The sequence below is a fragment of the Mus caroli genome, unplaced genomic scaffold (genome assembly GCF_978045245.1).
Source record: "Mus caroli unplaced genomic scaffold, Mus_caroli_1 scaffold_8, whole genome shotgun sequence".
NCBI classification, from domain to species: domain Eukaryota; kingdom Metazoa; phylum Chordata; class Mammalia; order Rodentia; family Muridae; genus Mus; species Mus caroli.
Window position 1 is genome coordinate 4,582,781 of NW_028227263.1, and position 14,480 is coordinate 4,597,260.

Sequence of the window (14,480 nt, forward strand, 5' to 3'; positions counted from 1 at the left end):
AGATGGAAAGGGAGACTATACTTAGGATATATCATTTGAGAAAAGAAATCTATTTTCAATTAAAAAAAAGGGAAAATACTCCATAGACATACCCACAGTCTTCCCCGATTGAAGTCCCCCTTTTCCATATGACTTTAGTTTATATTAAGTTGATAAAAGCTAACCAGCACAGGTGGGAAGACATGGCCATAGTCTTGGAGCCCTGAAGTGTGGTAAGAATGGAGCAAGGGTGCTGATGTAAGCATGCATAAATTCATCTGTTGCTCTTTGCTTCTTTACTGTAGATGTAATGTGGCATTATCAACACCTTTTTGCTGTGATAAAATCCTCTGACAAAAGCAATTTAAGGGAGAAAGGCTCACAGTTCCAGGGGGTCCATCCTAGTGGAGATAGAGGCCATCAGTGTTGGGGAAGAGTGCTGGCAGGAGCAGGACATTGTTGGCCACAGCACTGCCAGGGTCAGGAGGTAGAGGATGCTGGATATGTGTACTGAGCTCCTTTTCTTTGTGCTCAGTCCAGGACTTCATTACCAACTGTGCTTTCCGCATTCAGGTCAAGTCGCTTTGCAGTTAAACTTCCAGGAATGTGTTTCCATGGTAATTCTTTTTTTTTTTTTTGGTGCTGACATTTTTTTTTTTTTTAGATATTTTCTTCATTTACATTTCAAATGCTATCCCCTTTCCTAGTTTCCTCTCTGAAAATTCCCTATACCCTCCCCTCTCCCCCTGCTCCCCAACCCACCCACTCCTGCTTCCTGGCCCTGGCTATCCCCTATACTGGGGCATAGAATCTTTGCAAGACCAAGGGCCTCTCCTCCCACTGATGGCTGACTAGGCCACCCTCTGCTACATATGCAGCTAGAGACACCAGTTCTGGGGGTACTGGTTAGATCATATTGTTGTTCCTCCTATAGGGCTGCAGACCCCTTCAGCTCCTTGGGTACTTTCTCTAGCTCCTTCACTGGGGACCCTGTGCTCTGTCCAATGAATGACTGTGAGCATCCACTTCTGTATTTGCCAGGCACTGGCATAAGCTCACAGGGGACAGGTATGTCAGGGTCCTGCCAGCAAAATCTTGTTGGCAGATGCAATAGTGTCTGGGTTTGGTGGTTGTTTATGGGGTGGATCCCTGGGTGGGGCAGTCTTTGGATGGTCCTTCCTTCCGTCTCTGTTCCGAACTTTGTCTCTGTAACTCCTTCCATGGACATTTTGTTCCCTCTTCTAAGAAGGAACAAAATATTCCATGGTAATTCTTGAACCAATCAAGTTGATAATGAAGATTAATGATCATAAGTAGGAAAGGAGTGTGTGTCTATTTGCTGCCCTTTAAAATATACAGACATGTAACTATTACATTCTCACATTTATAATCATGAAAAATTATATATATAAATAATCACCTTCACATATATATGTATATGTATGTATATGATTGTGCTCTTCTAATCCTATCAATATATCAAATAATCAAATCACAAGGAGTGATTTCATCCCTTCTGAATTTGTAAAGATTTATTTTGTGTCCCAGGGTATAGTCTATTTTAGAAAAGTTCATATATACATACATACACACACACACACATAATTTTATTCTTGGTCTTCAATGAAGCAGAATGCAGAATTCTTAATATATATATATATATATGTATATATATGTATAAAATTTTAGTACTTATTACACATTGTATTTTAGTTTTGATCCTCAAGAAAACAATACATAATTCTTAATATATCATACTATTTATTTCCCTATGGCCACCTAATGAACTGCTGGAGTATTGTGGTATAAGAAATTCTGTACCCGTATCATAGATGAGCAAGGTGAGACCTCCCAGGACTGTGTAGAATGTGCCAGAAATGCTCAGACCTGGACTGTCTTGGCAAGAAGGCTTAGGCATAGCATGGATGGAGACACCCACAGGCTTTTTTGAAGTAGTGGTGAACGGTCTCTTGGCAACTGGGAACTGGGCTGTTTAGCATGTTCACAGAAGGTCCTTGGGGTTCTTTCAGCAGGCATCATGGGTCCGTTCAGTATCACTGTTTTGTCCCAGGGCAGAAAATTTCCACATTCTAACCCTAATTCTAACTTTGACGACCTAACCTTTGTAGAGGGTGAGTGAGGCCTTCATGCTTGTTCATGCACTTGCCTCCGAAACTGGCCAAACACTGCTTGGAAGTCTTCACTCCGACTATCACGTTTAAATCGGACTTGCATTTGGTGGTCGTGGTGGTGGTGGGGCAAGGCTTTACGCCTGCGCATGCGCAGCAGCTGGCCACGCGGTCCTCTCGAGTTTCCCCGCGCAGCGTACTGCGCAGGCGCAGTGTCTAACAGCCTGGAAGCTGCTGCGGCAGCTGAGGAAGTGGAGCAGTATGGCCACCAGACCGCAGCCGTTGGGTATGGAGCCCGAGGGCTCAGCAGACCTGCTCCACGGGCCTGAGGGGGCCAGAGGTAGTGGCTGAAGGGTGCCTGGGTTGGCCTGGTGAGCTGGCGGGGCTGAGCGGGCCGCCTGTTGAGGTCTGAGGAGATCCACGCGGTGGGCGCGAACCCCGGGAGAGGGCTGACTGGGATCCTGACTGAGGAGAAGCCAGCTTGCTGTCTCCCTGTGATGCCAGGCCTAGCGTGGGGTTGCTGTAGGTCACACACCTGTCACCTTCAGAGCGGGCGGGCCTGCACCAGGGCCTGTGGCACCAGGCCTGAAGTCCCGTGTCCCTACCGAGCTGCAGTCGCCCTCTTGCCGTCCAGAACTTGATGCCATCTTAGCGCCTCTGCCAAGGGGGTGCTGGGACCGCGGCCGAACAAAACTTCCGTTCTCAGAACTTTTCTGCACCTCTCTGTGTATGGGGCGGTAGAACGATATTCTTATTGTGATAAATTTAAGTTTATACAAAAGCGTAGGGCAAGGTGGGCTTACGCAGTGATTCTCCTGCCCAGCTTTGATGGTTAGGATGGTTTGTCAGTCCTCCCCCATCCCCATCACTCAGTCCTCTGTTTTATGACCGACCACCCCAGACAGCAGTGTCACCCATAAATGTCCCATATGTGTCTAGAGGACAAGTACTCCAGAAAAATAACAGTTGCCACAGCTATACAACAGCACCAACAATTCCTCAATCACATAAAGTATCTAGTTGCTTTTAAAAATCTATTTCTTTTTAGTATTATTATTATCTTTTTTTATAAAAGCATTTAGCTGGGGGCTTGGTTCCAGTCTCTACAGGGTCAGTACATTTGTATCATGGCAGGAATCATGGTAGCAGGCAGGCCATTAGGCCATAGTGCTGGAGCTGAGAGCTTACGTCTTTTTTTTTTTTTAAAGTATTCACATATTTAAATGTAATATGTTAAATTACATTTTACATATTACACTTAAATATATGTAATATATTTAAATCTCCGAGAGGATGCTCCCCTCCACCAGGGCTCCCTTCTCCCTGGGGTCTCAAGTCTCTCGAGGATTAGGCACGTCTTCTCCCACTGAGGCCAGACCTGGACCTCTTTTGCTATGTATGTGCCAAGGGCCTCAGACCAGGCCCTCTATGCTACCTGATTGGTGGCTCAGTCTCTGGGAGCTCCCTGGGATCTGGGTGAGATGAGACTACTGGTCTTCCTATAGGGTTGCCCTCCACTTCAGCTTCTTCAGTTCTTCTAAATCAACCATAGGGGTCCTCGACTTCAGTCCAATGGTTGGGTGTAAGTGTTTGTGTCAGTTTCAGTCAGCTACTGCTAGGGCCTCTCAGATGTAAGCACATCATAGCATCATTAATAGTGCCAGGCCTTGGTTCCCTCTGAATCCCCCATGAGATGGATCCCAAGTCGGGCTGGTCATTGGGCCACCTTTCATTTAGTTTATTCTCCATTTTTGTCCCTGCAGTTCTTTTAGACAGGGACAATTCTGGGTCAGAGATTTTGATTGTGGGTTGGTAACCCATTCCCCCACTTGAGGCTTGGTCTATCTACTGGAGGTGGACTCTTTGAGTTCCCTATTCCCACTGTTGGGCATTTCGGTTAAGGTTACCCCCATTGATTCTTGAGAGTTTCTCACATCCCAGTACTTTCTAGAGGGTCCTCTCACCTCCCATTCCCCCAAGGCTGCATATTTCTATTCTTCTGGTCCTCTGGGCTTCTTTTGTCCAACTTCCCATACCTGATCCTGTTCTCCCTTTCCTCTCCCTTTCCCCTCTTCCACCTAGATTCCTCTCTACCTTTCGTGGTTGTTTTCTTCCCCTCTTCTAAGTGGGATTGAAGCATCTGCACTTGGGCCGTTCTGCATGTTAAACTTCGTGCAGTCTGTGGGTTGTATCTTAGGTATTTTGTACTTTTGGCTAATATCCATGTATTAATGAGTACATACCATGTATGTCCTTTTGGGTCTGGGTTACCTCACTCAGAATGATATTTTCTAGTTCTATCCACTTGCCTGCAAAATTCATGATGTCCTCATTCTTAATAGCTGAGTAGTATTTCATTGTGTAAATGAACCACATTTTCTATATCTATATTCTTCAGCTGAGGGACATCTGGGTTGTTTCTAGCTTCTGGCTATTACAAGTAACTCTGTTTGAACATAGTGGAACATGAGTTCTTCTGGTGTGGTAGGGTATCTTTTGCAAATATGCCTGAGAGTGCTGGTATAGCTTGGTCTTCAGGTAGATCTATTTCCAATTTTCTGAGGACCTCCAGATTGATTTCCAGAGTGGTTGTACCAGTTGCAATCTCACCAACAGTGGAGGAGTGTTCCTCTTTCTCCACATCCTTGCCAGCATCTGCTGTTGACTGAGTTTTTGATCCTAGTCATTCTGGTTGGTGTAAAGTGGAATCTCAGGGTCGTTTTGATTTGCATTTCCCTGATGACTAAGGTCTTTGACCATTTCTTTAAGTGCTTCTTGGCCATTTGAGATTCTTCCATTGTGAATCCTCTGGCTCTGTACCCCATTTTAAAATTGGTTTAATTGGGTTTTGGAAGTTAATTTCTTTCTTTGTTTCTTTCTTTGTTTCTTTCTTTGTTTCTTTCTTTGTTTCTTTGTTTCTTTCTTTCTAACTAAGAGAGCTGGTGATTTTATTTTCACATTTCATAATATAAGTCAACACCGCACTTTTTTTGTATTACTTCTCCCTCCAAAAGTATTCTCTCCGTTAGGAAGGGAAGTTCCTTGTCATGCATCTAGTAAACACTCAGGCTCAGCACCAAGATCTGTTGATGAAATAGAACAAGAAATACAAAATGATAAAGAGCTCTTCTGCTCTCATCTGTCTGGCCAAGTAGGGCCAGGCCATATGGGCACCATCATAGGGTGGGCGGGAGGTCTCATCATTGGAGGCCCCAGCATCATGGGCATGTGGCCGCCTATGGGTGGTCTCATCCCAGGAGCTGGTCCCACAGGCATCATCCCAGGAGGAGGGGACCCATCACTGGCATCATGGGAGGGCCTCCCATGTGGGATGCAGGCATTATTCCAGGTCGAGGAGGACCTGGGAGATTCGGGGGAGGTGGGATCATGGCCTTTGCAGGCAGAGGAGTAGAGAATGGAGCTGGAAAGATCTTTGTGTGTTGAAATGCAGCCATTGTTTTGTCAGTCAGGCACTGGGCCAGTCTTCTGTCCATTTCTGGTAATAGTCTTTTACATTCTCTTTGTGTTTCTGACCACTACAGTGTGTCTTCTTCACAGACGGAGGATCATGGGTAAGATTCGTATCACAGTAGTCACAATAAAACTTAGGCATGTTGCTCCACTGGAAGTTAATTTCTTGAGTTCTCTATATATTTTTGGATATTAGCCCTCTATTTGATGTGGGTTAGAGAATATTTTTTCCCAGTCTGTAGGCTGCCAATTTTTCCTATTGACTGTGTCTTCTGCCTTACAGAAGCCTTTCAGTTTCATGAGGTCTCATTTATCAATTCTTGATCTTAGAGCCTGAGCCATTAGAGTTCTGTTTAGGAAATCATTCCTGCCCCTGTACCAATGAATTTGAGGCTCTTCCTACGTTCTCTTCTATTAGATTCAGTGTATCTGGTTTTATGTTGAGGTTCTTGATCCACTTGGACTTGAGATTTGTGAAAGGTGACACATATGGATGTATTTCATTTTTCTACATACCACCTGCCAGTTAGACCAGCACCATTTATTGAAGATGCTTTTTTCCCCCACTGTGTGGTTTTGGCTTTTTTGTCAGAGATCAAGTGCCCACAAGTGTGTGGTTTTATTTCTGGGTCTTCAAATTCTATCCTATTAATCAAACTGTCTGTCTCTGTACCAATACCATGCATTAAAAATATATATATAACTATTGCTCTGTAGTACAGCTTGAGGTCATGGATGGTGATTCCCTCAGAAGTTCTTTTATTGTTGAGAATTGTTTTCTCTATCCTGAGTTTTTTGTTTTTCCACATGAAGTTGAGAAATGCGCTTTCTTTGAAGAATTGTGTTGGAATTTTGATGGGGATTGTGTTGAATCTATAGATTGCTTTTGGTAGGATGGCCATTTTCACTATGTTAATCCTACCAATCCATGAGCATGGGAGATATTTCCATCTTCTGAGGTCTTCTTTGATTTTTTTTCTTCAGAGACTTGAAGTTCTTGTCATATAGATCTCTTACTTGTTTGGTTAGAGTTACACCAAGATATTTTATATTATTTTGTGACTATTGTAAAGGGTGTTGTTTCCCTATTTTCTTTCTCAGCCTGTTTATCATTTGTATAAAGGAAGGCTACTGATATGTTTGAGTTAATTTTATATCCATCTACTTTGTTGAAGTTGTTTATCAGCTGTAGAAGTTCTCTGGTAGAATTTTTGGGGTCAGTTATATATACTATCATATCATCTGCAAATAGTGATAACTTGACTTCTTTGCCAATTTGTATCCCCTTGGTCTCCTTTTGTTGTCTTATTGCTCTAGCTAGAACTTTGAGTATAATACTGAATAGGTAGGGAAGGAATGGGAAGCTCTGACTTCCCCCTGATTTTAGTGGGATTGCTTCAAGTATGTCTCCATTCAGTTTAATATTGGCTGTTGGTTTGATATATATTGTTTTAATTATGTTTAGGTGTGGGCCTTGAATTCCTGATCTTTCCAGTGCTTTTAACATGAAGAGGTGTTGGATTTTCTCAAAGGCTTTTTCAGCATCCAATGAGAAGATCATGTGATTTTTTTTTCTTTGAGTTTGTTTATAATATAGTGGATTACATTGATGGATTTTCATACATTGAACCATCCCTGGATCCCTGGGACAAAGTCTACATGATCATGGTGAATGATCATGTTGATGTGTTCTTGGTTTCGGCTTGTGAGAATTTTATTGAGTATTTTTGCATTGATACTCATGAGGGAAATTGATCTGAAGTTTTCTTTCTTCATTGGGTCTTTAGGTGGTTTAGATATCAGAGTAATTGTGGCTTTATAGAATGAATTAGGTAGTGTTCCTTCTGTTTATATTTTCTGGAATAGTTTGAAGTATTAGCTCTTCTTTGAAGGTCTGGTAGAATTCTGCACTAAAACCATCTGGCCCTGGTTTTTTTGTTTTTTTGTTTTTTTTTGGTTGGGAGGTTTTAAAATAACTATTTCTGTTTCCTTAGGGGTTATAAGACTGTTTAGATAGTTTACCTGATCTTGCTTTAACTTTGGTATGTGTTATCTGTCTAGAAAACCATCCATTTCATCTAGATTTACCAGTTTTGTCTAGTATAAGCCTTTGTAGTAGGTTCTGATGAATCCCTAGTCATCTGCCTTTTGAGTCAGGATTTCTGTGTAGCTCAAGATGGACTTGACCTTGTGACATAGGCTAGGTTGAACTCAAAATGATGATCTTCCTGTAATTTTCTCTAAGTTCTAAGATTACAGGTAGGCATAATTATACCTAGTACCCTAGTATCATACTTATGAGACCTAGTTTGATAATCTCAGCAGCACAAGAGAAATTAACTATAGCTCTGGCTTCACCTTGAGTTTTATGAAGAGAATATGTGTGGTGCTATTGTACCCTGTAGGAAAAGGCTAACCATGGAAGGGCCCAGTTCACTTTTTTGTACTATTCATTTGGGACAAGGATCAGTAACACTGCTCTGATTAGAGATCTGTCCTCAGCTAATCTCAGTATCAGCCTAGGTATTGGATCCTTCTGGCTGTTTTATACTGCTGAGTTTGAAATGTTTGGTTTTATTTCCACAGGGCAGTATGGGTCCACACAGAAAATTGAAGACTTAATGGACATGGTGAAAAGGTTGCAGAAAGGTCACGTATCTCTTACTCTGAGGTTTGAAGTCAGGCAGATATAGATTCATCTCCAAGCATTGCTATTCACAAAAATAAGAATTTATTTTACTCACATTAACTTGAAAACTTAAATTTGGATGTATGTGTGTAGAGAGATAGGCCAGTAGTTAAGAGCACTACTATTCTTGCAAAGAACAGATTTGTTTTCCAGCACTCATATGGTGTCTCACAATTATTAGTGAGCCCAATTCTAGGAGATCTGATGCCATGTGGGCACCAGGCACATGTGTGGTACATATACATATATGCACGCAAAACACTCATACACATAAAATAAAAATAGATGCTTCTGAACATAAGTTTTAATTTTAAAGAAAATTTGGTGTTTATGTATGTATGTATGTATGTGTGCAATGTGCATGCTCACACATACCATGTAATGACGTCAGAGGGTAGCTTAAGTTCTCTCCTTCTATGTGGGTTCCAGGGATCAAACTCAGGTTGTCAGGCTTGGTAGAAAATACCTTTACCCACGGAACCATCTCACTGTCCCTTAAATTTTAGTTTTTGAACTAAAAGGGAGCCATGATGATTCAAAGTTATAGCAGCATGAGAGTGAGCAGAAGAAGGCAACGTGTCTTCCCAAAGCACCGTCCCAGGTCTCCTTTGACTCCACAGCAGTCTGTTAGAGCCAGAGGTTTTTACCATAACCCTCTTCCACTTTACATCCTGCCACCTTCTACTTGATCATATGTATCCTGTTTCCTTCTCATTTCCTCCCCAGGGCACCCACCACTTTATCCAGAGAGCTTGAGGGCCTGCCTTCCTTGATGGAAGCCCTCCAAGACACTTTCCCATATCTGACCTTTGCCTATAGACCTCTCCCCTTGCTTCATTTCTCTTGACTGAAGTTCTACAGCTTGGCTCAGTATCTCTATGGGTCTGTTCCTCGTCCCCACAACCCTAGATTGAGACCATAATGTAGCACCTGTACACGGGAGATGCTTAGGAGATTTCTGTAAAGTAAAGGCTGCAGAATCCCAGGTAGACACACTCTGTCAATAATGAGCTTCCTTTTGGCTTTGCAGTGGGAAGCCTAGAGCCCCGGATTGAGGTCCTGATTAACCGTATTAATGAGGTTCAACAAGGTGAGCTCAGTGATTGGCTGCCATCCAGGACCAGCTACAAGTTTTAACTGGCCAGGCCCAATAAAAAGTGGACATACAGGGGTCCTTGTTAAAGTCTCTGTAGTTATTTCATGAGAGCATAAGTTCAGGGCCCTTCTGCCTGTAACCGCCATAGTCATTTGCCTGTGAACACAGCCCTGCTGCCACCCGAGCCTAGCAAGAAGGGCCAGGATTTAGAAAGCCTTGTTTCCTGCTTTGTAAAATCTGGGCCTCCTCTAAGTTTTCTTTGGGGGGAAGAGTGTGAAATCTCCTCATTTGTCCTTGAGGCTGTACTTACCAAATGTCTGTCCTCCTCTTTGGTAAAGCAAAAAAGAAAGCCAGCGAGGAGCTTGGAGAGGCCCAGACTGTCTGGGACAACCTGCAGAAGGAACTGGACTTACGTGAGTTAACTGAGAGTCGCTAGAGGTTTCTACGATGTCTTAGACTTCTCCTAATGCAGTCCTGCAAACACTGGGGCCATGACTCTTCTCCTTCTCCAACCTCATTTCTTCTAGCAGCCCCATCTTCTAACAGGAGGGGTGTGGAAATGCCTTTGAGGCCAGTTCTGCCCTGAGTCCTTTGCAGAGACGATCCTCCATGTATTGCCCTAGATAATACAAGTTATTGCCTCACACCAGCAGCTGTATATTACTAGAAATGTCTTTCTTAGTCATCTTGCATTACCTGATCATGTAGCCCTTTTGATTGATGTTGTTTTTCCCGGTCCCAGTGGTTGTTATACCCAGACATGGATATCTTTTGTGAAAATTAGGGTACATTGTGTTTACAGGAATGTGGATACCCATAGGGGTAGGAACTTATCTCAAGGAAACTGCATCTGGGTTAGGGTCACAGTTATACTTGCCTCTCATATGACTGCCCTTGCCATTTCTGTGTTTGGTCTCTAATGCCTGAACCTTCATCATCTTTTCTAGTACACGAAGAGAAAGTACGTCTGAAGGATATCTTGAACAGAAAGGAAGGTATTCCCATATTACCCATTTCTAGGCTTTGTGATACCCCATCTAAACCCACTCTCTCTAGTAGCTAGAAACTTAAGAACTCCCAACCTTGTGACATTCCTATGGCTTTTACCAGACCCAGAAAATGTCAAAATCCAATCAAGTGTCCACAGACTTGATGTGATATGTTTTTTTCTATTTGCAAAATTAGATGCCTTAGCAAGCACTCAGAGGGCACTGTTGTTATCCTTACAGAGACCCTGAGGATTATGCAGCTGCACTGCCAGGAGAAGGAAAGTGAGGCACAGAGGTAAGATGCCATGCCTGTAGTGGTCTCCCTAAGTGTTTCTGTTACCTCCCACACCATCTGCTCTGCTAGACACAGGCTTGAATACAGAGGAACAGAATAGAAGCCCCCAGCCCTCCCTCCAGGAGAGTCATTCAAAGAACATGGCTGAGTGTTGGTTTCCTTCCCAGGAAGCACAGCTTGTTGCAGGAGTGTAAAGAGAGAATTTCTTTCCTGAACTCCCAGATCGACAAAGAGAAGGCCAAACTAAGAAAACTGAGGTAAACCTCAAGGTGTGAGGCTTGGGCTGGAGACGTGCTATAGGTATAGTAATGCCCGGGATGGCCAGCCATAGTCTTGGATGGTCAAGAGGGTGAAGGTATTCCTGTGTAAGAGTGGACAGGAAGTCCCTGGGTGCTATATAGACTCAGACCTTGGCCAAGCTCTGTGGTAGTTCATGGCCATCATGGCTCTGTGATTGCCTCCTAGGTTGGATTTTGAAGAACATCTGGAGACTTTGATGAGTCAACATAAGGACACCTTGGAATTTCATGTGAGTCATACAACACTATGCTACCTATTATACTTTGTCCCTGTGCAAGCATTGGTTGGTGGTCCTGCTGTCATCGTAAATCCAGTCCCTGGTGACCACTCTTGAGGTACTTGGTGTCTTCAGTATTGATACTTCCCATTCACTCATGTTGCTGTGTCCATTCAGTGTTCTCTATGCCAGTGAGGAGGCCAGGAGGAGAGAAGAGGGGAAGAAACGCTAATACCTAAGTCTTCAGAGTGTCTCAAGATTGTAGTATTGCAGATTTTAGGGTTTCGAATACTTTCCCTAGAACCTCATTACAGGGTTAAAGGTCTAAGGAGAGGGAATGACAAGATCCATAAACCATAGCTGGCATACACCAAGGGGCAGGGTCCTAGGAAGTGAAACTTACTGAGAGGAGAAATGATTAGATGTATACAGGCTTCTCTGAAGCTCAGAGGAGCCAGGAGATCTGGACATATCTTCTTGTTTGTGCCCCCCACCCCAGAAGCCTGAACATCTGACAAAGGAGATGTGTGTTTTGGACAGCAGCAAGGAGCAGCTGCTCAAGGAAGGTGAGGTCAGGGCCAGAAGGGTGGCTCTCACCTGCACCAACCTGCCCTTACCTTCTTATTACTCTTTCTCTCTGTAGAAAAACTGATCAAAGTAAAGCTGGAGGATGTGAGACAGCGGCTGAGTGCCCTGGGTGGGCCTGAGGGTTCTCCCAGCCTCACTGAGGGACTCTTCCTCCGAAGCCATGAGGCAGCTGCAGCAATGTAAGAAGCAGGGTGGGGCAGGAGGAGGAAATGTCTAGCACTGACTTCTTTCTACACTATCAGGCAGATGTTCAAGGATGAGAACAAGAAAGCTGAGGAGTTCCTAGAGGCTGCAGCTCAGCAGCACGAGCAGCTGCAGCAGAGGTGCCACCAGCTACAGCAGAAACGGCAGAGGTAGGCACGGAGCTCCTGTGTCCTCATGTCTCCCAGGAAGGTGAATGGCAGCTATTTCCCCTGTTCTGCCAGTATGTCTCTTCATATTTTCTTGATTTTTCTGCTTTCATTCTTGTTCTTCACTCTTCCCGAACAGGCTTAAAGAAGAACTGGAAAAGCATGGGGTACAGATCCTTGCTCATAGTACGCAAAACGAAGAAGACAGCTCATGGAGGATGGTAAACCCGGGAACAGAAGGGAAGGAAAAAAGTGGTATTCTTCAGAGTATAGTCTGTGGAAAGGGCATTCCTCTGAGGAGGCACAGCTGAGGCAGAGGTGTAAACTCATGGTAGCATGGGCACAGAAAGGTAGAAGGGGGTGGTAGGAGCAGGGAAGAATGCCTGGGCCTTTACCTCCTACAGGCCAGTCCTAAACCTGTAGAAGTCCACGAGGAGACAGTCCAAGAGCGTCCATCAAGCAGGACCTAATACCCTCCTCAGCCCGGAGGACTTACCAACTTCAAACATCACTTGGGGATGTTTTGTGTAGCCTGCTTCATCTGAGGATGTGCTGAGTGGAAGAATGGGTGTTGGGGCTAAGCCCCTCAAGTCTTTGAACCTGGAGATGTCTTGGCTCAATTTTGATTTTCACCTAGCTTAGGGTACACACTGCAGGCCCTTAGTAAATGCTTTCCCTGTCTCTTGCTCACCACTAGTATCTGACACACTCTTCTACTCTTGAGCGGAGGATGCAGATCTGGACCTTCTCACAGGATCTGAAGCCACTTGGTAACTTAGTTCCCTCATGTAGGCCCAGAATAGCATATACTTTGAAACAAAAGGAAGACACACCGCCAGCTCTTAATTCTCACTATAAACCACCCCATTCTTCAAGCAAAATAAATGAAATGTAAGTCTGCATGTGGTCTATATTGTTTGCGAGCAATCCCAAACTGTTGCCAGGAGCATCTTAAACTAAAAATGCTCTTTTGGTTGGGGAGGACATAAATGGGCAGACCTTCCCCATTCATCTTTGGTTCTATTGGGTCCTTGTTTGGTTGCCATTTGTTTTGTGGTTTTCCTGGTAAGATGCAATTTAATGTATATTTACCTTAAATATGGAAGGGGACAAAAAGGAAAGATTCTGTCAAATCCAACTCAGTGAATAAATGAGTTAGCAGGGAGATTTACAAGAGCTATCTATATCTGGTAAAATTCTGCCTCAGTCAGGTTCTTTTTTTTTTTTTTTTCATCTTACAGGATTTAGTGGAATGCTAGAAGAGGGTTTTGTAAGGGTCTCCTGAGGGTCTTTTGATACTTCCCTTCCATGCAGAAGTGGCTGCTAACAGCCCTATTCTTAAAGATCCTGACGTCTGCTCTGTAGCATTGCCATGATTCAGGAACAGAGTTTTCTATAGGTTGCCACAGTTACTGTACTTTCAAGATGGGCATGGGCATGGGCATGAGCATGCCAAGCTTGGAGGAAATATGTACACTAAAAGCAATAGTAAGTTCCTTAAGGCCACACTAATTCTTCTAAAGAACTGTACTCCTGTTTTATTTGTTTCTTTGTTTTGAAACAGAATCTCATTTTTAGTCCTGGCTGGTTTGGAATTTGCTATGTAGACCAGGCTGGCCTCAGACTCACAGAGATCTGCCTGCCTGCCTTTGCCTCCTGAGTGCTGGGTTTAAAGCCATCGTGCTTTCTCTGCAACTGTATTTGTGAAGTTAATGCTACTTCCTCGAGAAGACAGCCAGGCTTGAACCATCTCAAGCTTTGCCACCGAGAGAAGATAGTTGGTGACTCTGCTGACCAGGTGTTGACCTTAGACAGTGGCCAGATGATGCTATAATTAGTTAATGGCCCCTAGAGCTACATACATCCTATCTTTCTTTTTTATTTTTTTTTTAGGTATTTATTTCATTTACATTTCCAATGCTATCCCAAAAGTCATCCCCACGCTCTCCCACCCACTCCCCCACCCACCCACTCCCACTTTTTGGCCCTGGCGTTCCCCTGTATTGAGGCAGATAAAGTTTGCATGACCAATGGGCCTCTCTTTCCACTGATGGCTGACAAGGCCATCTTCTGATACATATGCAGCTAGAGACACAAACTCTGGGGTGTACTGGCTAGTTCATATTGTTGTTCCACCTATAGGGTTGCAGACCCCTTTAGCTCCTTGGTTACTTTCTCTAGCTCCTCCACTGGGGGCCCTGTGATCCATCCAATAGCTGACTGTGAGCATCCACTTCTGTGTTTGCTAGGCCCCGGCATCGTCTCACAAGAGACAGCTATATCTGGGTCCTTTCAGCAAAATCTTGCTAGTGTATTCAATAGTGTCAGCGTTTGGAAGCTGATTATGGGATGGATCCCCGGATATGGCAGTCTCTAA

The 14,480-nt window shown here is 43.9% G+C and overlaps 1 protein-coding gene across 1 annotated transcript; it reads left to right on the forward strand.

The window, feature by feature from the left end:
* The first annotated feature begins 2,336 nt into the window (after positions 1–2,336).
* Syce1 (synaptonemal complex central element protein 1) lies at positions 2,337–12,999 on the forward strand. The gene is made up of 13 exons (XM_021167960.2): positions 2,337–2,448; positions 8,166–8,228; positions 9,299–9,358; positions 9,703–9,777; positions 10,312–10,359; positions 10,594–10,648; positions 10,816–10,905; positions 11,114–11,177; positions 11,665–11,731; positions 11,809–11,932; positions 11,996–12,106; positions 12,243–12,324; positions 12,508–12,999. Exons 1-13 carry the CDS (start codon positions 2,370–2,372, stop codon positions 12,571–12,573), a joined length of 984 nt encoding a protein of 327 aa, XP_021023619.1. The 5' UTR covers positions 2,337–2,369; the 3' UTR covers positions 12,574–12,999.
* Positions 13,000–14,480: the final 1,481 nt, after the last annotated feature.